At 36.8% G+C, this 23,691-nt stretch overlaps 1 protein-coding gene, 1 long non-coding RNA gene and 1 pseudogene across 3 annotated transcripts in view; 1 reads left to right on the top strand and 2 right to left on the bottom strand.

The window, feature by feature from the left end:
* LOC309634624 overlaps window positions 1-23,691 on the top strand; it is a 58,117-nt gene that overhangs the window by 9,020 nt on the left and 25,406 nt on the right. The window lies entirely within an intron of this gene.
* On the bottom strand, window positions 697-10,947 carry LOC309634605 (polyglutamylase complex subunit TTLL1 pseudogene; annotated as a pseudogene). The gene is made up of 2 exons (XR_014249607.1): window positions 4,949-10,947; window positions 697-1,468 (listed from the first exon to the last, which is right to left on the bottom strand). The product of XR_014249607.1 is annotated as a polyglutamylase complex subunit TTLL1 pseudogene (transcript).
* Window positions 14,787-23,691, bottom strand: part of SLC16A10 (solute carrier family 16 member 10) — a 137,274-nt gene continuing 128,369 nt past the window's right edge. The window contains 2 exon segments of the mRNA XM_082404804.1: window positions 14,787-22,877; window positions 22,879-23,102. Of these exon segments, the coding sequence (XP_082260930.1) occupies window positions 22,824-22,877; window positions 22,879-23,102 (278 nt within the window). The 3' untranslated portion in view covers window positions 14,787-22,823.

Below are 23,691 nucleotides of genomic sequence, written 5' to 3' on the forward strand. Positions count from 1 at the left end.
GAGGGACATTGTAGGAGGAAAGGGGCTTCTCCTTTGTTTTTTTGCTGCTATCATTTTCATTATTGCTGTCATCACTGTTAGAGTATCATCATTATTACTGTAGCAACTGTGAGATACAAGGTATAGCCATTTCTTTTTTTTTTTTTTTTTAATAAATTTATTTATTTATTTATTTTTGGCTGCATTGGGTCTTCGTTGCTGCGTGCGGGCTTTTCTCTAGTTGTGGCGAGCAGGGGCTACTCTTCGTTGCGTTGTGCGGGCTTCTCATTGCGGTGGCTTCTCTTGTGGAGCACGGGCTCTAGGCGCATGGGCTCTAGGCGCACGGGCTCTAGAGCGCAGGCTCAGTAGTTGTGGTGCTCGGGCTTAGTTGCTCTGCGGCATGTGGGATCTTCCTGGACTAGGGCTCAAACCCGTGTCCCCTGCATTGGCAGGCGGATTCTCAACCACTGCACCACCAGGGAAGCCCCAAGATATAGCCATATCTTGGCTACTGTAAATAATACTGGCATGAACATAGGGCTGCATATATCTTTTTGAATTAGTATTTCGTGTACCTGATGCTAATTTAAGTTGGCTGTAAACCAAACATAGCTGTTGTTTCATATGTTGCAAAGCAGTGACATTGAAAAAAATAAATTTTTTCTCAAGATTTTCTTATATTTATTTATTTATTTATTTATTTATTTATTTTTAACCTTCCAAAGAAATGCCTTTATTTATTTACAGGGTTTAGGAAAGGAAAAAAGCTCTAGAAAAAGGAAGTTTCCAAAATAGGTCTTCAGCAAGGGTGGGTGCAGGCTGGAGTCTTGCTCTCGCTAGTGGTCACTTCCAGGTTGTGAGGACGGTCCTCCTGGAGTCTCTCGATCGGCCCCCTCTAGGCCCCAGCGACTGGCCCGGCCGACTTCTCAGCTCTCGGTCAGCCCCGTCGCCCTGTGCCAGCTCCTCTTCATACAGAATTTCATAATTGCCAAGGACTTCCTCTGGGGGTGACTTGTTCCATTTACAGTCTGGAATTTCGCCGTTAGGGATGGCAATGTTGAGGGTGTCATTAATCAGGTTATACTTAAGGATTCGGTCGTTGGCAGGGCTGGAGGTGAGGGGTGGGGACGCGTTCACCTGGATCAGCCAGGGCTTCAGCTTGTCGTTGATGATGATGTCATAGCCGTAGCACTCAAAGCAGTGTTTATCGTTGTTCATCACGGGCGCCACAGCCTTCAGGGACTGCACGACGATCCAGATTTTCTTTTAGTTTCAATTATTGTATCCATTCTTAGTATTTTTGGAAGTAAATTTTCTTAAATGATTTTTTCCTTGTGAATGTTACATATGCACATAATAAACATTCACTATCATGAGAAATGCTTCCATCCATTTGTAATGAAACTCACTTGACTGCAAGTCATTACATGGCCAATTTTCCACTGTCTTTTTTTGCCATCTCAGTTCTTCTTGAAACAGCACCATTGCTCTATGAAATAGAAGAAACTATTTCAGTTTAATTTCTTTTCATCTTCATACTAATAACGTCTTACACGGGTGGCCAGATTATGTTTTCTCTAACATTGTACGGCTAACCAGATTTTGTTTGTTTTGTTTTTTATTTTCTGTCCCAGAACTTTTGGGATCTTTAACACATACAGTTATTCTGCTCATGTTATATAAGATAAAGGTGAGAAAAAATAATTTGAAGTTTTAAAAATATTTCTAAAAAGAGATAAAATTTATAAGTTCACATTCTCTTTTACACAATTCCAAAATCCCCAAATCTCTGAAAACAGTAAGTTTTTCATAACTTTGGCATCAAAACTTAATTGGCAGCACAGTCTGACCCAAGCTGATATGAAGCTACTTATGATTTTTATTCACTTGGTGTGAATGTGATATTAATGTTTGATTACATACCCCATTGGGCATATTAGGTAATAGACAATACATTGCTATATTACCTTCCCATAATTAAAAAAAAAATCTGGATTCTGAAACATATATGCATCCAAGCCTGCCAGATAAGGGATTGTAGGCCTGTATTACCTTTTTAAAGGTGATTTAACTATTAAACATTTAGGGAAAAGCACATACGCACATACACATGTAGACACACCAATTAAGCTACCATTTCTTAGGGAGTATAAGACATTATGTACTTTCCATACCTTATATCTAATTCTCACCTGAAAAGTAGGTATTACTAGTCCCAGTTTACAAGTAAGGAAACTAAAACCAAAAAGGCTTAACTCTTTTGCCTAACCACTAACACAAGATATCAAGCAGTATTGTCATTTCTAAGGCTTTTTAAAATTTCAGGTTCTGTCTATAGATGATTTCAGATTAATGTAGAGTTGCTATATTCCTCCTTTTAACAAATGTTTAAGTGTACAATACATTACTGTTAACTACAGGTACAATGTTGTATAGCAGATCTCTACAACTTACTCATTTTGCTTCACTGAAACTTTATGCCCATTGATTAGTAACTCCCCATTTCCCTCTCCTCTCAGCCTCTGGCAATCACCACTCCACTCTTTGATTCTATGAATTTGACTATTTTAGATACCTTATTTAAGTGTAATCACACAGTACTTGGCTTTCTGTGAGTGACTTATTTCACTTAGCATAATGTCCTCAAGGTTCATCCATGTCACCACGTATTGGAGAATTTCCTTCTTTTTTAAGGCCGAATAGTATTCCATTGTATGTGTATACCACATTTTCTTTATGCATTCATCTATTGATGGAAATCTAGATTATTTACACATCTTGGCTATTGTGAATAGTGCTGCAATGAACATTGAGTGCTAATATCTCTTCAACATACTGATGTCAATTCTTTTGGATAAATACCCAGAAGTGGGACTGCTGGATGATATGGTAGTTCTATTTTTAATCTTTTGGAGGAACCGCTATTCTGTTTTCCACAGCAGCTGCACCATTTTGCATTCCCACCAACAGTGTGCAAGGGTTCCAGTTCCTCCACATCCTCACCAACACTTGCTGTCTTTTTTTTTTTTTTAATGATAGCCATCCTGACAGGTGGGAGGTGACATCTCATTGTGGTTTTGATTTGCATTTCCCTAATGACTTGTGAGTCGAGCATTTTTTCATATACATGTTGGCAATTTGTATGTCCTCTTTGGAAAAATGTTTATTCAAGTCCTTACACTATTTTTAAAGTGTGGTATTCATTTTTTTTCCACTATGGAGTTGTAGAAGTTTCTTATATAATTTGGAGATTAACCCCTTATCACATATATGGTTTGCAAATATTTTCTCCCATTCCATAGGTTACCTTTCCACTGCAATGATTGTTTCCTTTGCTGTGCGGAAGCTTTTTAGTTTGATGTAGTTGCACTTGTTTATTTTTGTTCTTGTTGCCTGTGCTTTTGGTGTCATATCCATGAAATTATTGCCAAGACCAATGTCATGAAGCTTACCACATTTTGCAATCATTTGTGCTATTCTGAAAGAAACAATAAAACCATCTTTCCGGTTTAGGAAAACTTTGTTAAACATCCCAGTAAATAGTAAGACAGTTTTCAGACTTTTCAGAATGCTTTATCTCACAAGAATGCTACTATCTTTGCCAAGTTTTCACCATGTTTCCTTGTAAAGTGGTCACTTAATCTTGATGGTTTCATTGCTTCATTAGAGAAAAACATGTTAACAAAATGGGCATATGGTAACCGTTCATTTTTGGGCAAAGATATAAAACCCAACTTGAAATATTCAACTGAATATTGATACTTTTTCTCTATAATTAATGAAATGACTAAATAAGTATATCCTTGTAGATCAAATTGCTGTGAATGCCACATTACAAATACAGACTTAAGCTGTATTAGATGAGTATCGACTACTCAAATACCATGAGTGGCATTCCTTTGATGATTTTCCAAAATGGAGACCCACCCATGGTAGAGTTCTAACTAAAATAAAATGCAGTCTTCCCTTGAGTTACATGATAGTTTATGTTTTTGGAAAATTTGGTGTTTATTGGAACTATGCAAAAAAATTTATGTTTAAATGTACAAGAGGTTTAGTGTCTAGGCTCAGATAATTAAAAGCCAGCTTTTTTTCACTCAGTGAATATTTAGCAGGACATTCAAAAGTTGGACAGTGTGTGGGACTATCCCACACATCGTAGGATGTCTAGCATCTCGACCCCTGCCCACTAAATGCTAGTAGCAACTCCCGGTTACTATGACACCCTCACAGATTTCCAGAGTACCCTCTGGGTGCATTAAGACTTCAACTGAAAACTACTCATGTCAACTGTCTGCCTCAAAGCTTGGCAAATAGTATTCTCTGAAATGGCCAGGGGCAACAGAAGTTAGTGACATTTCTGTTGTATGCTATAAGGATTCTAGATAAAGGTATTCTTTTACAAGATGCTTCATAGTAAAAGTTAATATGTGATAAGAAATTCAGGGGTACTACCTTTGTTCTTAAGCTTCAAAGCTTTTAAAAATTTATAGGCATACAGTGATAAAGGATTGTCATTGCTAGGTGGCAGAGCTTCCCTTACCAATGAAAGTTGCTTGCTCTCTAGTATCTAAAGAGACTAGTCTTTGTCTAAAAACTGTGATAATGTCACCTGGGACAGATACCTTGGAAGAAATGCCATTCTCCTTAAGGCCCATGACAACCATTACCATTCTCTATTGCCACTAGGCCCATAACAAAGATCAAATCTCAACATGATTCAGGGGGACAGGTACACACTGTGATCCAGGAGGACATAGCTTGCACACCAAAAGAATTGCAATACTTCATTAATATATATTAGCAGAAACCTGGTGAGTGTGTAGGAGTAGATGCTAAGGATATTAGAGCAAGGAGAGCAGAATATAACATTAGATCCAGCTGAATTCATTGATATGGGTACACTTTACTGGATATTGTGAATTCAAAGGGTTAGATCATGCAGCTGGAGTTGGCTGTAACAGCTTACTTGGTTGACTAAAATTTGGAGTCAGTGGTGGTCTACAGTTAATGAGGTTGAGATGCTAGAGCTTTCTTGTCATGATGTAGCGGAGGGAATCCGGAGGTTGGCCTCAGTCTTTTTTCATAGCAAACTTCAATCCTCAAAGATTTTGAAGCAATGCCTACAAGATCTCAAAGGAAAGAAGGCATGAGCCAAACTCTCAGTTATACAGGCAAAAGACAAATAGTCTGAACATGAAAGAACACAGGGAATGTTATTTCCTTGACCCTATTGGAGAAATCTGTTAGAAGATTCAGCCAACCAAGAGATGAGTGGAAAAACAACTGCAAAGGGATTGGCAATGATTATTGACATGAACTGTACGACTAGGACAAATGTGGGGATTTTGGTGACAGAACAGAATATAAATGTTATTAGCCCTGATAATGTAGAAATTATATCAAAAATTAGTTATATCATTAAATTAGTTATATCACTAATGAAAGGTGGGAAGGAAAGGGTGGAGAGGGGTAAAAGTATACTGATTTCTTCATCTTCAATAACTAGGGGTCAAAGTTATCTCTTAATGCTAGTAATTCAAGTAGTAGAGTTATAAGTATTCTTTTGAACAATGCAGAGGTAAACACTAAGAGAGCTATTACCTACTAAAAAAAGGTGATGGAGAAAAGGGTGGGGACAAGGAGGAAAAGGGTATTTATTAATTTTGTCTTTTTTCATAGTAGAAAATTATTAGACACTGTCAGATGAGGAGGGAGAAGATGGATTATTCAATGAGTAATGTCTAGTATCAAATCGGATAAACATTAAAGAAATAGATTCCTACTTCATACCATACCTCAAAATAAATCATAGAGTTTAGAGATTTAATGTAAAAATGAAGCCATAAAGATATTAGAAGGGATTTTAAGAATATAGTTACATAATAGGGTAGGCCTTTCTAAACATTTAAGCAATGAGGGAGTCTATAAAAGTGAAAACTTTAATTTGAAAAAAAAAATCAATGTAAAAAGACAAACGGGAAATTTTTACCAACACTTTAATTAGAGTCTCACATAATATATGAAGAGTGCTCACAAACCAGTAAGAAAAAGATAAACCCCCCAACAGAAAAATAGAAAAAGGGTAAGAATAGATAATACCCCAAAGAAGAAATGCCATGGCTGAGAAGTTTATGAAAAAATATTTGCACTAATTAGTCATAAAAAATGCAAATGTGGACAAATATTGTATGATTCCACTATATGAAGCACCTAGCGTGGTCAATTCATAGAGACAGAAAGTAGAATGGTGGTTGTCAGGGACTAAGGGGAGGGAGAAATGGGGAGTTAGTGTTTAATGGGTACAGAGTTTCAGTTTAGGATGATGGAAGCATTCAGGAGATGGATGGTAGTGATGGTTGCCCAGTAATGTGAATGTACTTAATGCCACAATACACTTTAAAATGGTTCAAATGGTAAATTTTATGTTATGTAGATTTTACCACAGTTGAAAAAAAAACAAACATGCAAATTTAACATGAGGTTTTTTATAACCTATAAATTTTTCAGTTTTTAGAATTTAAAAAATAATAATACCTAGTGTTAGAAAGGTGCAGAGAAAACATATGGTAATACAGTTTGGTAAAACATAGTAAAAATAAAAAGTACTTGTCCTTCTACCTAGAAATCCCACTACTAGGAATCCAGCCTAAAGGAAATAAAGATGAGCATAAAAATTTAGCTATTAGATTGTTCATAGCAGTAGTGTTTATTATTGTGGAACGTGAAACTACTCCAGATATCCAATAATAGAGTTACATCAAATTAATAGTTCATCTATGTCATGGGATAATTGTGCACCCATCAAAAAAATGATGTAGAATTATAGTAACCGATATATGTGGTAAACTTCTGTTATTATGCCTTCCCAGAATCCATTCACCCCTTTTTCAGGCAACAGAACTCCAGTTTTCTTAGAAGGGACGACCCCTTCTCCTCTTATTCCATGAAGTGGGTTGACCACTAGCCAGCTTCAGGTGGCATGAGGCTGAGGCCTGGTTGAATCAGTGTATTCTGTCTTCCAGCCTCAGTGATGGGTTCAGAGCTAGGCACCTGACCTATGTTAGACCAAGATGTTTCAATCCCAGGAATTTGTCCAAAATTGGAAAAGAGCAGCTCTTTTTTTCTGCTAGAGTTGATAAAAAGGGTAGCTTAGAGTTGTTGGAAAGAGCTTGCCTGAATTAAGCCTACAGAAAAATAAGCAGAGTTGAGACATGGCAAGGATACAGCTCCTATGACATCATTTGACCCTAGATCCTAGCAGTCTGATTTCAGACTGCACCTGAACTTTTCACCCTTTGGCTTAAGCCAGTTTAATTTTGTTTTTTATCACCTAACAACAACAACAAAAAGTCAGGGAGTTAAAGAAGCATGTTGCAAAATAGTATGCATATTTCCTCACTTTTACAAAACATTTTCATAGATAGAGTCTTAAGGGACATATTCTGTAATGATAAAGGCAATTATCTGTGGATGAGCAGATTGTGGGTGCTTTTTATTTTATTCTTGCTTAATGTTTCAAGACGAGCCTTTCTCTTTCTGTAAAATTAGAAGAAGGATTTCCGTGAGTGTCCCCTTCAGCTCTACTATGCTAACATTATATTTTAGATTTAAAATATATATGGGGGCTTCTCTTTAGCCAAATATCTATCATCTGAGTCCCTGCGGTTACAAGGTTGACTATGGAGATAGACTCATTGCTACCGGGATGTCATTGCTCTTCCTCAGCGGATGGAGGGAGGGAACATATGTATGAACACACATACATCTACACACACCTACATATGTGTATGTATATACATATGTGTGTATGTATGTATATACACTAGAATTTTCTAATCCTACTCTATCACCATAGTGTTTATTCTAGCCTTCCACCTTTCCATATATGTACCTCCCTTCTCCAACAGTGGAAACCTGGTCCTTACTATCTTCAGTCTATTTACTTATCTGTTCAAGCCCCATATAAGAATCAAATCTCCCGACTCTGTGGGCCCTCTCCTCTGCCCTGGAGCAGCCATGTCAGCCAGGCTCTCCCCAGTCCCGATCTTCTAGAGAAGAGGTTCAGAAACTAAGCCATGATGTACTCCCAATATTTAGAGGTTATATGAGCAGGGCCCAGCAAAGCCAACTGAGAAGAAGTGACTAGAAATCAGAGATAAACCAGGTAGGTGTGTTATACTGGAACTCTGATTCAGAGATCAGGAACTGATTCACTGTAACACATGCTGCTGATCATTCAAATAAAATGAGGACTGAAAAATGACTATTTGATTTAGGGATGTGGAGGTCAATGGTAACCTTGAGAAGGGCAATTTCAGTGGAGTGGTAGGGGCAAAATCCTGATGGAGCAGATTCAAAAGAGAATAGTAAGAGATAAAATTGGAGAGAGTGAATAGAAATTTTTTCAAGAACTTTCTGTCTTTGGTTTTGGTTTTTTTCATTTGTAAATGGATGGAAAGAAATGAGGCAATAGCTGCAAGGGGCTTGTGGATTTAAAAGAGGTCTTTTTATTTCCCCAAGATGAAACAAAGAATAGCATATATATATACATATGCTAATGGAAATGATCCTGTACAGAGGGAAAAACTGATGTTACAAGAGAGGGAATAGGTAGTTGAGGAAGGAAGCTGGAAGTGTTTAATTTGGGGGTGGGAGAGATGCAGGGGCAGCTAGTGAACAGAATATTCCAAGAGCTGATTGGAGTGCTGCAGACCCAGGGGTAAGGGTTAGGGAATGAAGTAAAGACTGAAGAGATCTGATACGTTGAGAGAGAATGGAGGGGATGGAGGAGTCAATGGGAAAATGATCTCAAAGCTGAAGAGCAGGCCGAGGGAAGTGAGGAAGAGGGAATGAAGTGATAAGCGATAAGCTGTGATAAGAGAGCAGGATGCTGGTATTTAAGATTTCAAAGATGAAGCAATTTCCAGAGAAGACAAGGTTCCAAGTGTCGCCGTTAAGTCTGCGTAGAAATAAAGTTGTTCCACATGAATAATGAACAGTGAATCAAAAACTATCTGCTGGGTAACTGATGGATGTGTAGGAGTGACAAGGGAGGTTGGCAGGTGACCGAGACAAGGGCAGGTAAGGGTGGTAGGGCTGGGTGGGCTGAGCACGGGAGGCAGAGGGCCCGGTTATGCTGCAGACCATCACCTGTGGTAGCGAACGTCCTAGTTCTGGAAGGTCCAAGAAGACACTGGTGACTCCTGAGGATTTTGAAGGAGAACTCTTGTATTTAAGGATTTAGGTTCATCTGTAGGAGACTGTGAGAAGAGAACTTTAAAGCCTGAAAGTCTGATACTATGATAATTCTTTGATTGAGTCATACCTCTAGAAACTTTGTTTTCTGTATACATTAGAATTCTATTTTTTTCCTATAAAAATTACTTCCTCAAGAGAGTAAATTTTAGAGACTGGTTCAAGATGGCAGAGTATAAGGTTGTGTGCTCACTCCCTCTTGCGAGAGCACCGGAATCACAACTAACTGCTGAACAGTCATCGACAGGAAGACACTGGAACTCACCAAAAAAGATACCCCACATCCAAAGACAAAGGAGAAGCTGCAGTGAGACGGTAGGAGGGGCACATTCACAATAAAATCAAATCCCATAAGTGCTGGGTGGGTGACTCACAAACTGGAGAACACTTATACCAAAGAAGTCCACCCACTTGAGTGAAGGTTCTGAGCCCCACGTCAGCCTTCCCAACCTGGGGGTCTGGCAACGGGAGGAGGAATTCCTAGAGAATCATACTTTGAAGGCTAGCGGGATTTGATTGCAGGACTTCGACAGGACTGGGGGAAACAGAGACTCCACTCTCGGAGGGCACACACAAGTAGTGTGTGCATCGGGACCCAGGGGAAGGAGAAGTGACCCCATAGGAGACTGAACCAGACCTACCTGCTAGTGTTGGAGGGTCTCCTGCAGAAGCGAGGGGTGGCTGTGGCTCACTGCGGGGACAACGACACTGGCAGCAGAAGTTCTGGGAGGTGAGAAGTTCTTTGGCGTGAGCCCTCCCAGAGTCCACCATTAGCCCCACCAAAGGGCCTGTAGGCTCCAGTGCTGGGTCACCTCAGGCCAAACAACCAACAGGGGGGGAACCCAGCCCCACCCATCAGGAGACAAGCAGATTAAAGTTTTACTGAGCTCTGCCCACCAGAGCAACACCCAGCTCTACCCACCACCGGTCCCTCCCATCAGGAACCTTGCACAAGCCTCTTAGATAGCCTCATCCACCAGAGGGCAGACAGCAGAAACAAGAAGAACTACAGTTCTGCAGCCTGTGGAAGGAAAACCACATTCACAGAAAGATAGACAAGATGAAAAGGCAGAGGACTTTGTACCACATGAAGGAACAAGATAAAACCCCAGAAAAACAACTAAATGAAGTGGAGATAGAGAGGCAACCTTCCAAAAAAAGAATTCAGAATAATGATAGTGAAGATGATCCAGGACCTTGGAAAAAGAATGGAGGCAAAGATTGAGAAGATACAAGAAATGTTTAACAAACACCTAGAAGAATTAAAGAACAAACAAACAGAGATGAACAATACAATAACTGAAATGAAAAATACACTAGAAGGAATCAATAGCAGAATAACTGAGGCAGAAGAACGGATAAGTGACCTGGAAGACACAATGGTGGAATTCACTGCCGCAGAACAGAATAAAGAAAAAAGAATGAAAATAAATGAAGACAACCTAAGAGATGTCTGGGACAACATTAAATGCACCAACATTCACATTATAGGGGTCCCAGAAGGAGAAGAGAGAAAGGAAGGACCCAAGAAAATATTTGAAGAGATTACAGTCAAAAACTTCCCTAACATGGGAAAGGAAATAGCCACCCAAGTCCAGGAAGCTCAGAGAGTCCCAGGCAGGATAAACCCAAGGAGAAACATGCCGAGACACACAGTAATCAAACTGACAAAAATTAAAGACAAAGAAAAATTACTGAAAGCAACAGGGGAAAAAAGACAACATACAAGGGAACTCCCAGAAGGTTAACAGCTGATTTCTCAGCAGAAACTCTACAAGCCAGAAGGGAGTGGCACGATATATTTAAAGTGATGAAAGGGAAGAACCTACAACCAATATTACTCTACCCGGCAAGGATCTCATTCAGATTCGATGGAGAAATCAAAAGCTTTACAAACAAGCAAAAGCTAAGAGAATTCAGCACCACCAAACCAGCTCTACAACAAATGCTGAAGGAACTTCTCTAAGTGGGAAACACAAGAGAAGAAAAGGACCTACAAAAACAAACCCATAACAATTAAGAAAATGGTAATAGGAACATACATATCGATAATTACCTTAAATGTGAATGGATTAAATGCTCCAATCAAAAGACACAGGCTGGCTGAATGGATACAAAAATAAGACCCATATATATGCTGTCTACAAGAGACCCTCTTCAGACCTAGGGACACATACAGACTGAAAGTGAGGGGATGGAAAAAGATATTCCATGCAAATGGAAATCAAAAGAAAGCTGGAGTAGCAATACTCATATCAGATAAAATCGACTTTAAAATAAAGAATGTTACAAGAGACAAGGAAGGACACTACATAATGATCAAGGGATCAATCCAAGAAGAAGATATAACAATTATAAATACATATGCACGTAACATAGGAGCACCTCAATACATAAGGCAACTGCTAACAGCTATAAAAGAGGATGATTATAGATGCAAAAATCCTCAACAAAATACTAACAAACAGAATCCAACAACACATTAAAAGAATCATACACCATGATCAAGTGGGATTTATCCCAGGGATGCAAGGATTCTTCAATATACGCAAATCAATGTGATACACCATATTAACAAACTGAAGAATAAAAACCATATGATCATCTCAGTAGATGCAGAGAAAGCTTTTGACAAAATTCAACACCCATTTATGATAAAATCTCTCCAGAAAGTGGCCATAGAGGGAACCTACCTCAACATAATAAAGGCCATATACAACAAACGCACAGCAAAAATCATTCTCAATGGTGAAAAACTGAAAGCATTTCCTCTTAGATCAGGAACAAGACAAGGATGTCCACTCTCACCACTATTATTCAACATAGTTTTAAAGGAATTCATATTGGAGAAGAAGTAAAACTGTCACTGTTTGCAGATGATATGATACTATACATAGAGAATCATAAAGACACCACCAGAAAACTACTAGAGCTAATCAGTGAATTTGGTAAAGTTTCAGGATACAAAATTAATGCACAGAAATCTCTTGCATTCCTATACACTAATAACAAAAGATCAGAAAGAGAAATTAAGGAAACACTCCCATTTACCATTGCAACAAAAAGAATAAAATACCTAGGAATAAACCTACCTAAGGAGGTAAAAGACCTATACTCAGAAAACTACAAGACACTGATGAAAGAAATCAAAGATGACACAAACAGATGGAGAGATATACCATGTTCTTGGATTGGAAGAATCAATATTGTGAAAATGACTATACTACCCAAAGCAATCTACAGATTCAATGCAATCCCTGTCAAATTACCAGTGGCATTTTTTACAGAACTAGAACAAAAAATCTTAAAATTTTTATGGAGGCACAAAGGACCCCGAATAGCCAAAGCAGTCTTGAGGGAAAAAACTGGAGCTGGAGGAATCAGACTCCCTGACTTCAGACTATACTACAATAGCTACAAAGCTATTGTAAGCAAGACAATATGGTACTGGCACAGAAACAGAAACATAGATCAATGGAACAAGATAGAAAGCCCAGAGATAAACCCACGCACCTATGGTCAACTAATCTATGACAAAGGAGGCAAGAATATACAATGGAAAAAAGACAGTCTCTTCAATAAGTAGTGCTGGGTAAACTAGACAGCTACATGTAAAAGAATGAAATTAGAACACTCCCTGACACCATACACAAAAATAAACTCAAAATGGATTAAAGACCTAAATGTAAGACCGGACACTATAAAACTCTTGGAGGAAAACATAGGAAGAACACTCTTTGACATAAATCACAGCAAGATCTTTTTTTGATCCACTTCCTAGATAATGGAAATGAAAAATAAACAAATGGGAGCTAATGAAACTTAAAGGCTTTTGCACAGCAAAGGAAACCATAAACAAGACGAAAAGACAACCCTCAGAATGGGAGAAAATATTTGCAAACAAAGCAACTGACAAAGGATTAATCTCTAAAATATACAAGCAGCTCATGCAGCTCAATATCAAAAAAACAAACAACCCAATCCAAAAACGGGCAGAAGACCTAAATAGACATTTCTCCAAAGAAGATATACAGATTGGCAACAAACACATGAAAGGATGCTCAACATCACTAATCATTAGAGAAATGCAAATCAAAACTACAATGAGGTATCACCTCACACCAGTTAGAATGGGCATCAGCAGAAAATCTACAAACAACAAATGCTGGAGAGGGTGTGGAGAAAAGGGAACCCTCTTGCACTGTTGGTGGGAATGTAAATTGATACAGCCACTATGGAGAACAGTATGGAGGTTCCTTAAAAAACTAAAAATAGAATTACCATATGATCCAGCAATCCCACTACTGGGCATATACCCAGAGAAAACCGTAATTCAAAAAGACACATGCACCCCAGTGTTCATTGCAGCACTATTTACAATAGCCAGGTCATGGAAGCAACCTAAATGCCCATCGACACGAATGGATAAAGAAGTGGTACATATATACAATGGAATATTACTCAGCCACAAAAAGGAGCGAAATTGGGTCATTTGTAGAGACATGGATGGATCTAGAGACTGTCATACAGAGTGAAGTAAGTGAGAAAGAGAAAAACAAATATCGTATATTAACGCATATATGTGGAACCTAGAAAAATGGTACAGATGAACCTGTTTGCAGGGCAGAAATAGAGACACAGATGTAGAGAACAAACGTATGGACACCAAGGGGGGAAAGTGGGGGTGGGTGTGGTGGGATGAATTGGGAGATTGGGATTGACATGTATACACTGATGTGTATAAAATGATTAATAAGAACCTGCTGTATAAAAAAATAAATAAAATTAAATTAAAAAATTTAAAAAAGAATTGCTCAACTATGGAATGAGTTTACTTTGCGAAGTAAACAATCTCCTATCATTTTAATTAAAAAAAAAAAAAGCAAGTGAATTTTATCCTGCTTAGGATCAGTAACAATTTGTCATATCCATTCTCTTCCATTTCCCTCAAAAGCCCTCCAATGGCCTGTACGTCTGGTACCTATTTACAGGCATATAAATAATTAATATATTCAATGCATATTGCAAATTTCATGTTTGATGTATAAAATCTATTTAGCACCATTAAACATCAATAGTGATTTGCTTTGTAGTTAGGTCTCATCAAATAATAAACATCTTCTGACTGCAGCCAGTTTTTCTCCAAGTGAGTAATCCACAATAGCAGGGGATTTTTTAAAAAATTCCAGCCTGGCTCTTGATCATCCCCTGAAATTTTCAGTGAGTAGGAGATCACTTAGTACCAGCTGAATTTAATAAGTTTAATCAGTGTAAGTTAAAGAAGCAATAATGTAAGTCAACTGCAAAAAAAAAAAAAAAAGTATCAAATAGAAATCGTTTTTAGGCTATCCGGTGCTTTTGGTTTATTTCTATCTGTGTTCTTTGCCCTAGAGAAATAACAATACCCAAACACACTTGAAATACATATAGGAAGCTTTAAAAGCACACAGCTTATTTCTCTTTTATTCAACACAGACTGTTTCCTTCACTTTAGTAATTTTTCCTTCCCCCCTCTCCCCAGGGAATTTCATAAATATAATCACAAAGCCTTATAGAAATTTGCTAAAATTTTTTTATTGTATTTACTGAGAACATCACATTGTTCCACAGTAAAATGATCTTATCCTCCAAATGATTACAAAGCACTCTTCATTAAAAAGGTTTCGGTTATCTATATTAAATTGCACATTATAAAAAAAATCAGTTATAAATCATACTCTTTAAAAAGAAACATAAGGCAAGTACTAAAATACTGCACACTGATCAAACCCAGCATAATCATTTCACATAGTGATCTATATTTAAACAACTACTGTGCCAAAAATGGCATCCTGTGTAGGTAGGTAGAGAAGCAGACTCACACTGCAGAGTGCAGCATGCACTTGGAATAACTTGGTTTTGATGTCTAAAATAAAACATGTTTTTCTAACTTTGAAAATATGCAAAATAATTTAAAAATTACTTTTCAGGTAAACATTAAAATAAAACAAGTTGACATAAAAAATATCATGTTATACTAGGAGATACTTAAAATATCCAAGCTCTCTCTCAGTAATACTGCAGGGTTCAGTTTGTCAGAGCTATAACTTTCAGGCTAAAATAAACTGGTAGGAGAACAAAATGACAAAATGCAAATTTATCAAGCATTGGGCAATGCCTTTATAATCTTACATTTCTCAAACCACAATATTTTAACAATTACATGAGAAGTTATTACTAAAGGGATATTTCAACTCTAGTGTAAATTTTTTTAAAAATTTTTATTGGAGTATAGTTGATTTACAATGTTGTGTTAGTTTCTGCTGTACAGCAAAGTGAATCAGTTATACATATACATATATCCACTCTTTTTTTTTAGACTCTTTTCGCATATAGGTCATTACAGAGTATTGAGTAGAGTTCCCTGTGCTGTACAGTAGGTCCTTATTAGTTACCTATTTTCTATATAGTAGTGTGATATGTCAATCCCAATCTCCCAATTTATCTTCCCCCTGTAACTTCAGATTAACAAGCCCCCATTCTCCCTTCCACATACAACTCATGTTAACAGTAGAATGGAATTATCATTAGTTAACAGAGAATCCAGTATACTCTAGTAGATTCTAAATGTCTGGTTTTCCTAATTAGGAAAATGATAGTGTGTATTATTTTCCTAATTTATATTTTTTAAATCTTCACAAAATAGAGTTAAGGCAAAGTCTATAAAGACAGCAAGGTTAAATAAAAACCTGTGGTCCCCACTTCCTGTGAATACTACTTACAGGTACATTAGGACTCAGAGACCCACATGGAATTTGGGGTAGAGTTTTAGGTGCATGTCACACAGTCAGCCATGACCATGATGCTGAGAGCCCTTGATAATCACAGGTCTGAGATTTGCTGACACTGACCCAGACACAGTCCTTTCTAATTTCTTTATGTTAAATCTGAAAGATGAACAGTGATACTTTCAGTGTCATTGTTTTTAAAAAGTAACTCATTGTCCAAGTTTTAAGATTGATGACTCCCAAAACTCTAATCTTAGCCTGAAAAATAGCTTAAAATATCTACTTAAACAAGCTCAATAGAAAGCTATTTTGTATATATATAGAGCTATATGTATAATAAAATATACATAACATTTTTTTCACATACCCTCCGAGTCACAGAATACTTTGAATAGCTAACTTTATGCTAGAAACATTGACCAGGGATTTCTCTTTAAAGGCATTACCCTGGGGGGCTGTGTTCATCATTGAGTTTTCATTTGGTGATCATTTTTTGACTTTCATACTCAACGCCTTCTGTGTTAACAAAAATTGCATACCTCTAAGTAGATTTTGAACTCAGTAATTGTTTTATAGGAAGTTTTTCTCCTCAGACGTATCTACAAAATGCAACATGCATAATACTGCTAGATCTACACATTTCTTATTGACATATATATTTAAAAAGGAAAAAATAATTTTGCAAGGAACATGAAATTTAGCACCAGTCTTGATCTGATCTTTCTCTGGTAGGAAAAAAAGGCACCAAATACAGTCAGTTCATAGCCTCGGGTCAAAATACAGCACTCTTTATAACAAACCCTGGGTCCCTGAAATAATATTCCAATATAGGCTAAATTACGAAAGATATGTTGACCCATTACTGTCTAGCATTTTAGAACATACTATAGAAGATTACATTTGGTGAAGATAACAGTAGAAAAGGTTCATGTGTTTACACACATATTTAACAAATTGACTCTTCTAATAACTGACAGATACTGAAAAGTATTATCTGATAAAGAATAAAAGTCATGTATCAGAGGCTCCAAAATAGTGTCACAGATCTAATTTGATTTCTAAATGTTTTATATTGATAGTGATATCACTTACATGCTTAGCGACATTCAACTCCAAAATACTCTTCTTACAGCACCCATATCGAAAGGCTAGAAACATATTTAATTAGATTGGGAACTTGCGGGTTAACTCCTACACTATTGCCACACTCAACGGTAGCATTTTCAAAAACTCCAGCAGGACAAAAATTCATTGCCACTGTCCCTGTTCCACTAGGAAAGGGGTGCCTCTTACAGGAGTTGTTTAACACGTAAGCTGTAAGGTTAAGGCACAAGCATACAATCTCTTGTCAGTGATCATCCATCTTCCTGCCAAAGAAAACACAGATGAAAACAACCTCATCGTCAAGCTGCCAGTGTAATTTGAAAAGCCACTGGTGAAGCATATTAGTAAGTGTTCATTATTGTATATAGATTATAAATTTCTTCACTTTTTTCCTTTTTCAGATTATCCACAGGCCACAATAGTTAATATTCCATTTTTGTTCCTTTTAAATCCATTTATCAGAACAAAACACTTAAATTTTATCGATATTTCGACCCCCTTAACAACTTGTATTCCCTTGCCTTTTAATCCCAGAATCACCATTAACTCACTGACTAAGCAAGAATTAAGCTGGATTTTTAGTCAGACGCTGAAAGCTGAGGTAGGTGGACTGCCATGATCAAGTGAGTGTCATGATCAAGCACTTAGAAAGGTTTCATTTCATTCCCACTGTCTTTCCAACATACTAATAAAAGATTGAAATCTTGTTTCATAAATGAGGTAGCCTCCTATTTTATATCTGTCAAAAAAAAAATAGTACCGTGGAGAATTTCCTTGAATGTATAGAGGCCAAGATGATTAATGTTTACTTTTAAAAAAATTAATAATTTTTTTTTTTGGCTGTGCCAGGCGGCATGCGCGATCTTAGTTTCCTGACCAGGGATCGAACCCATGCCCCCTGCATTAGGTGTGCGGAGTCTTAACCACTGGACCGCCAGGGAAGTCCCCCCAAATTAATAATTTTTAAAAGGACAAGCTAAATAGACTACTATGTCCCAAACATCAAGGTTTGGGTGATTCAAAGATGTGACAATGAATTGTTTCATGAGTCATAAGGAGTTATCTGATAAAATCCATATTAGGAATTATGATTCTAAGTTATGTGCAGGTTTCATATTTAGCTATGGGCATTTGGCCCTTTATTCTTGAAAATTGTAGCCTATCACTTGTCGTGTATTTATAAAACAAAGCATTAGTCTCTGCCAACAAATAAAATGATAAAATATGGCTGCGGCTGTCCCATCACAGCGAACCTGGGAGCTGTGTGTGTCTGTTCTCCACCTTATTATTCTTTGCTCCTTCTTTGCCAGCTACAATGAAGTTTTCAGTTAGAAATTTCCCGCAGAGTTTTAAATACTTATATAAATTAGTCACATATTTTAAAACTACGGACTTAATTAGCTTATACTTTCCACTTGTATCTCTAGACTCTGGGATGTTACTCTTAATACCGTTCACCATAAAGTGAAACCCAGCCTAAGGCAGGTTCATTAGGAACTGCATCCCAGAGGCCCACTACATTCCAAGGCATCCTCCATGATGTGCTTTCAGGACTATGATTTAGCAAAACTTTAATGGAATATGAAAATCAAAGTTTAAAAAGTGAGCTCTCTGAAAATATTTATATTAAGAACTTGACAGTCTTTCCTCTCAAAGCATTTACCTTAAACATTTAAAGTTTTATGTTAGCACAAAAGATGACAATTATATGAAACTTATTACCTCTCCCAGTTTTAATCATGTAATTAAAATTTTTTTCGGTGTATCATTAGAACTCTAAGTTGAAAGCTGAGAGCAAGCCATTCTCCAGGTTACACAAAATTGGATGGGGTTCCATCCTCTGAAATCATAGGGACTGGTAAGCAGTGCACCTAAGCAACCAGTAGCACTAAGCAAGGATGTTAATGGACTTTTCAGCAGGTTTTTGAAGGATGTGGGGAAGTAAAGGGAAAAATTATAAAGATAATATAAAAAGAGGCATACTAAAGGGTCTGAAAGTTTACCATCACCAGGAAGTCCTCAGAGCCACCCATGCTATAGGTTGCCTACCTCTAATCTCATACCACATTTTCTATTCAGTCTTACTTGATTTAACATCAAGAGTTATCTGGACATGGGACAGCTTACAAATAACAATGGCACAAATTAAAATGTTCTTAAGTGCAGTTAAAAGGATTATAATTACCAGAAGTAAACATATGTGTACTTTACAACCAAGTGTACATTGACTTTAAAAGTGTGAAGTTGAAGCTAACAGCATTAAAGGTTTTTTTTCCCATACTTGGGCAGAGCCCATGGGATCATCTGCAAACATGTATAAACAGATAATGCATGATCATGAAATGCAAATGAAGTCCTGTTTCTATTTATGAATAGAATTTGAAGCTTAAGGCAAGCACTATGCAGTTTTCAGTGGAAATTACACATCTTGTAGTAGGGCTATAGACTAAGCATTACAACCGTGATCAAAGAGATTTATAAATTTTGAATATAGTATCAATAATCTGGGTGGTTCATTATTACTTAAATGGATGCATCCCAGCAATGTCTACTGCAATAAAATTTAACCAGAATGTTTCTGTAAGATCCTTGGGCATCTGTTACAATAATACCCTATCCAGCCTTTCTGTAAAGTTGCTCCCCTTCTTATGCTATTGTTGGCCTCAAATGCCAGGACCTTTTAAATTTGAGTTTGCTGAGTCCTATCAGAATTAGGAGGATGAGATGAGAAAGCAGAGTTCTGTATCTATTCCTTTTTGGGGGTGGGGAGTGGGCAAGGAATAGCAACTTTATTCAGAAAGCCAGCCGAACAAGAAGACGGTGGACTCGTGTCCTGAGAACCATCATGCCTGAGTTAGAATTCAGGCTTCTTTTATACTAAAAGGGGAGGGAGTAAAGTCAAACATTTCCTGGTTCTCTTCAGCCTCCGGAGGGGATGTGTTAATTTCTTCCCCCGTGCAGTCATTCACAGGTGGGCCTGGTCAGGATGTTTCCTGTGAGCTAAACAAAGGTGTTTTATTTTATTTTTATTTATTTATTTATTTTCACAAACAAAAAAATTTTATTGTATTTGAATTATAATGTTGTGTGAATTTCTGCTGTACAGCGAAGTGACAGTTTGTATCTATTCTTTTAAACAAGTGTCTTGGACTGAACAAAAAAATGTAGGCCCATCAGGTCACTTAACTGCAATAGTTAACACTCTGTTCAGAAATTAGAAAGGATTTACTTTGAAAGACTAAAGTAATATTTCTTGGTCTAAAACAAATCTTTGTGAATATTAATATTTTTTATTTTCTTAGTATATATTTTAGACGTTTATAACTATTTGTACCAAACAACATATTACTAAATATGCATTTTATGGAATTTAGCATCTTACCTTTCATACTTTTTAACTTTATATTATTACAGCACAGAACTCCCCATAAGAGTCTATTTTAGTAGAGCCTTTTCAGTGTTATAGATCCTGTTTAATTCATTCCATTAAACTGAAAACTAACATATGTATAATATTATACACAAACAATATTCTGAGATCTAAGTTTTATTATAAATACTTGTCATGTTGCTCTTTTATCATGGAAAATAAGCAAGATCAAGTCTTTGAGTTTCAGATTATTACTTTTCTTCCCCTAAAATCAGCAAACATTTTGAAAGGAAAAACATTTTGGAGGTCTTTACAAAATAAATTTTCTATTTTAGATCTAGTCTTTCTGTAAAATTGGGGGGTAGTCAGGAGTTTATGCTGAAACTGTAGGAAAAATAAACATAATGGCAGGTTTGATGATTGTACTTAGTTGTATGGTTTTGCTGATTTCAAAAGCACTGATAATAATGAGGAAATAATGTTTTATATAACAGGGCATGAATAAATGAAGAACCTAATAATGTATTACATTATCATTTCTCAGTCATTTTGTAAAAGCTTAAAATAAGAACATGAAAGGGCAGCATGGTCAAAATGTAGATTTTTTTTTTTTTTTTTAATGCAACAGAACTTTCCAAAAAACAAATTATCTAAGTCCCCTGAATATGAAATGCGGAAGAATTGGAAGTAGTAAGTTGCAGAATGTCTCCAAGATCAAAATTATTTAAAGTTCTGTTAGAAATAAATTCCGTATTTAGTATTTACACTTTGAACCTTCAAGGTTGCAGGTGAGAAAGCTGATACTAAGAGGAAAAGTTATTGGGCTTTCCAGATGTGTAATTAACAGCCTCACTTTACTCCTCCCCCTGCCTGCCCTCCTCCCCCACCAACAACTACAAATCCATATGCTTTCCAGGCATCTCCATCCTCAGCTAGAGACAGGAATGGAAGGACTTTGCCTTTCACAAACGATCGAAGCTGAAAAGAGAAGTAGGGAGATAATAGGTTGCATTTCTCTCAGCACAGAGAATTTAGAAACAGGTGGATCCTGGAGGTGCTTTATAAAAAGACAGCATTTTCCCAGATGAACAAGCTACATTTGAGGAAGATCTAATATACATATGTATTTAGGATTTAAATATGCTTTGCACATATTAACTTAAAGAAAGACCTAAATAAGAAAGAAAAATGTACTAAAATATAATTTCAGGGATGAGGGACGTGTTCTGATGTTTTTTAGATGAGTATGGGTCATGCCATGACTTCGGTTTTAATTTTAAGTCTTTAAAACTCAAATAGCCTTCTTATATTTGTGTATAAAAATATTTTTTAAAATACAGGCAATGTTAAAGGGGAACACAATAGGATAAGTACATATGAATGCAAATTTTTGCCAGAAAGTTTTACCAATTTGAGCAATTCTTTCTATCAGAAATAGATATTTTCTTCACAAAGATGTTTTTTTCCCATTTGTGCCTAAAACTGCAACTTGATAACGTGCTCAGTAAGACTTTGTTTAAATATCAGGTCCTAGTGCAACAAATCAGAAGTCAGAAAAATTCTAAGTTAAAATGCCAGAATATCTTTCAATTCTTCTATTTTACTTTATTGTTACAATTTAAACAAATTCAGAAATCTGGGGTGTTTCTGGCTACTTGAGTAAAACACACTGCAAATCCAAAGGGGAAAAATGTAAATGGAAGAAATGTCTGATTTCTGAACTGCTCTGCCCTTATGAACAGGATTCTGTTCATTCCTGTTCATCTCACACACTGATTCTGAACACCTTGTCAGTACCTGCTCCAAGGAGGTCCCTTGACACTGGAGCAAGTCAGAATAACTTACTTACTTTCAAAGCTTATTTAAGAGCAGGCGAGCAATTTTAACATAGACTTGAGATTTAAGTAGATCTGATATTATCTAGAATCCAGGCTTAAATTTTGTTTCCAAATAGCAGAAGAAATTAAAACAGAGATACCAAAACTAAAAACACCATGTGAGACGACAAACAATATTTCCAGTCCTAACCAAACTGCAACCCTTTCAATATAGCTTGAGGTATTTTTAAATATTTGTATAAGCTAAATAGCGTTCACAGTTTCTCAAGTTACTTTTTACTGAGATAGCTTCATATTCTCATAGTATTTGACTTTCAGACAGGTTTTCTTGTACATGAAATTGAGTCTGAGTCTCTGGTCTCAGACTCATGGAAATATTGGACAGCTATTCAGTGGCAGAAAATGGTTCTTGTAGTAATAAGGGTTCTATTTCCCGATTATTGTGCTATTCCTAGGATGCGATTAAAAAAATAAGAAATTTGCAATTCATATAAAAGGAAAACTTGCTTAAACTTCTAAAAGCAAGTCCAGTCTGGTGGAGGTATATAAGACATTAAATAACAGAGTCAGATTCCTTTTTAAAGATTCCAGATGAGCTTGACAACAGAGAGTTCTGGTTCTCCAACATTTTCTCCATCTTTTCTCCTCCAGTGGTTTTATTGATCTCTCTTTGCTTCTTACTATGGATCCATGGGATAAAACAAAGGACAGCACCTCCAATAAGGGGAGGGATTCCAGCGAGGTAGAAGGCCACATCATAGGAGCCCAGCTTGTCACGGAGTAACCCTGGGAAGGGAAAAAACTGTCACCAGGAGAGAACAAGTATGGCTCTTGGGGTCTCAGATTAGTCACTCTGGTGGCCTACTGCCAACCTAGTATCTTCATCTCAGCAGGCTAGTTCAAACATCTCAGATATCAGACATTTTTAAGGAAATGGGTCTGAAATATAAACCTTTTCTGATATGAGGAAGGAAAAGATCGCATTTCTTTAATCTTGTTGCAAGTCTGTGACAGGCCTCTGAGTTTTCCTACCAAGATATTACATGGAAAAAATATTTGCAACCAAACTTTGGCTTTCTCAAAACCCTTCAGAGGCCATTTGGGATATTCTGACACATGGTGTAAAGGTCCCGTTTTAGCTGAAGGTGGACGGACCGTCAAGCTGAAACTTCTCTCATACACACAGACCTCAAAATGTCTACATTTCAAACCTTTCTTGGGCCTGTTTATGGAATAACATGAAACTATTTAAAAGTATAATCCAAAATCATGAAAAATTATAAATCTAAGAGTCAGGATGAAAAAAACTAGGTTGTTAAATACATTTTGGAAAGAAACTGAGGTTTGTCAGCACATGGGAGGAAAATATAAGAAT

Source organism: Balaenoptera borealis, assembly GCF_965194805.1.
Source record: "Balaenoptera borealis genome assembly, chromosome: 9".
Taxonomy (NCBI): Eukaryota; Metazoa; Chordata; class Mammalia; order Artiodactyla; family Balaenopteridae; genus Balaenoptera; species Balaenoptera borealis.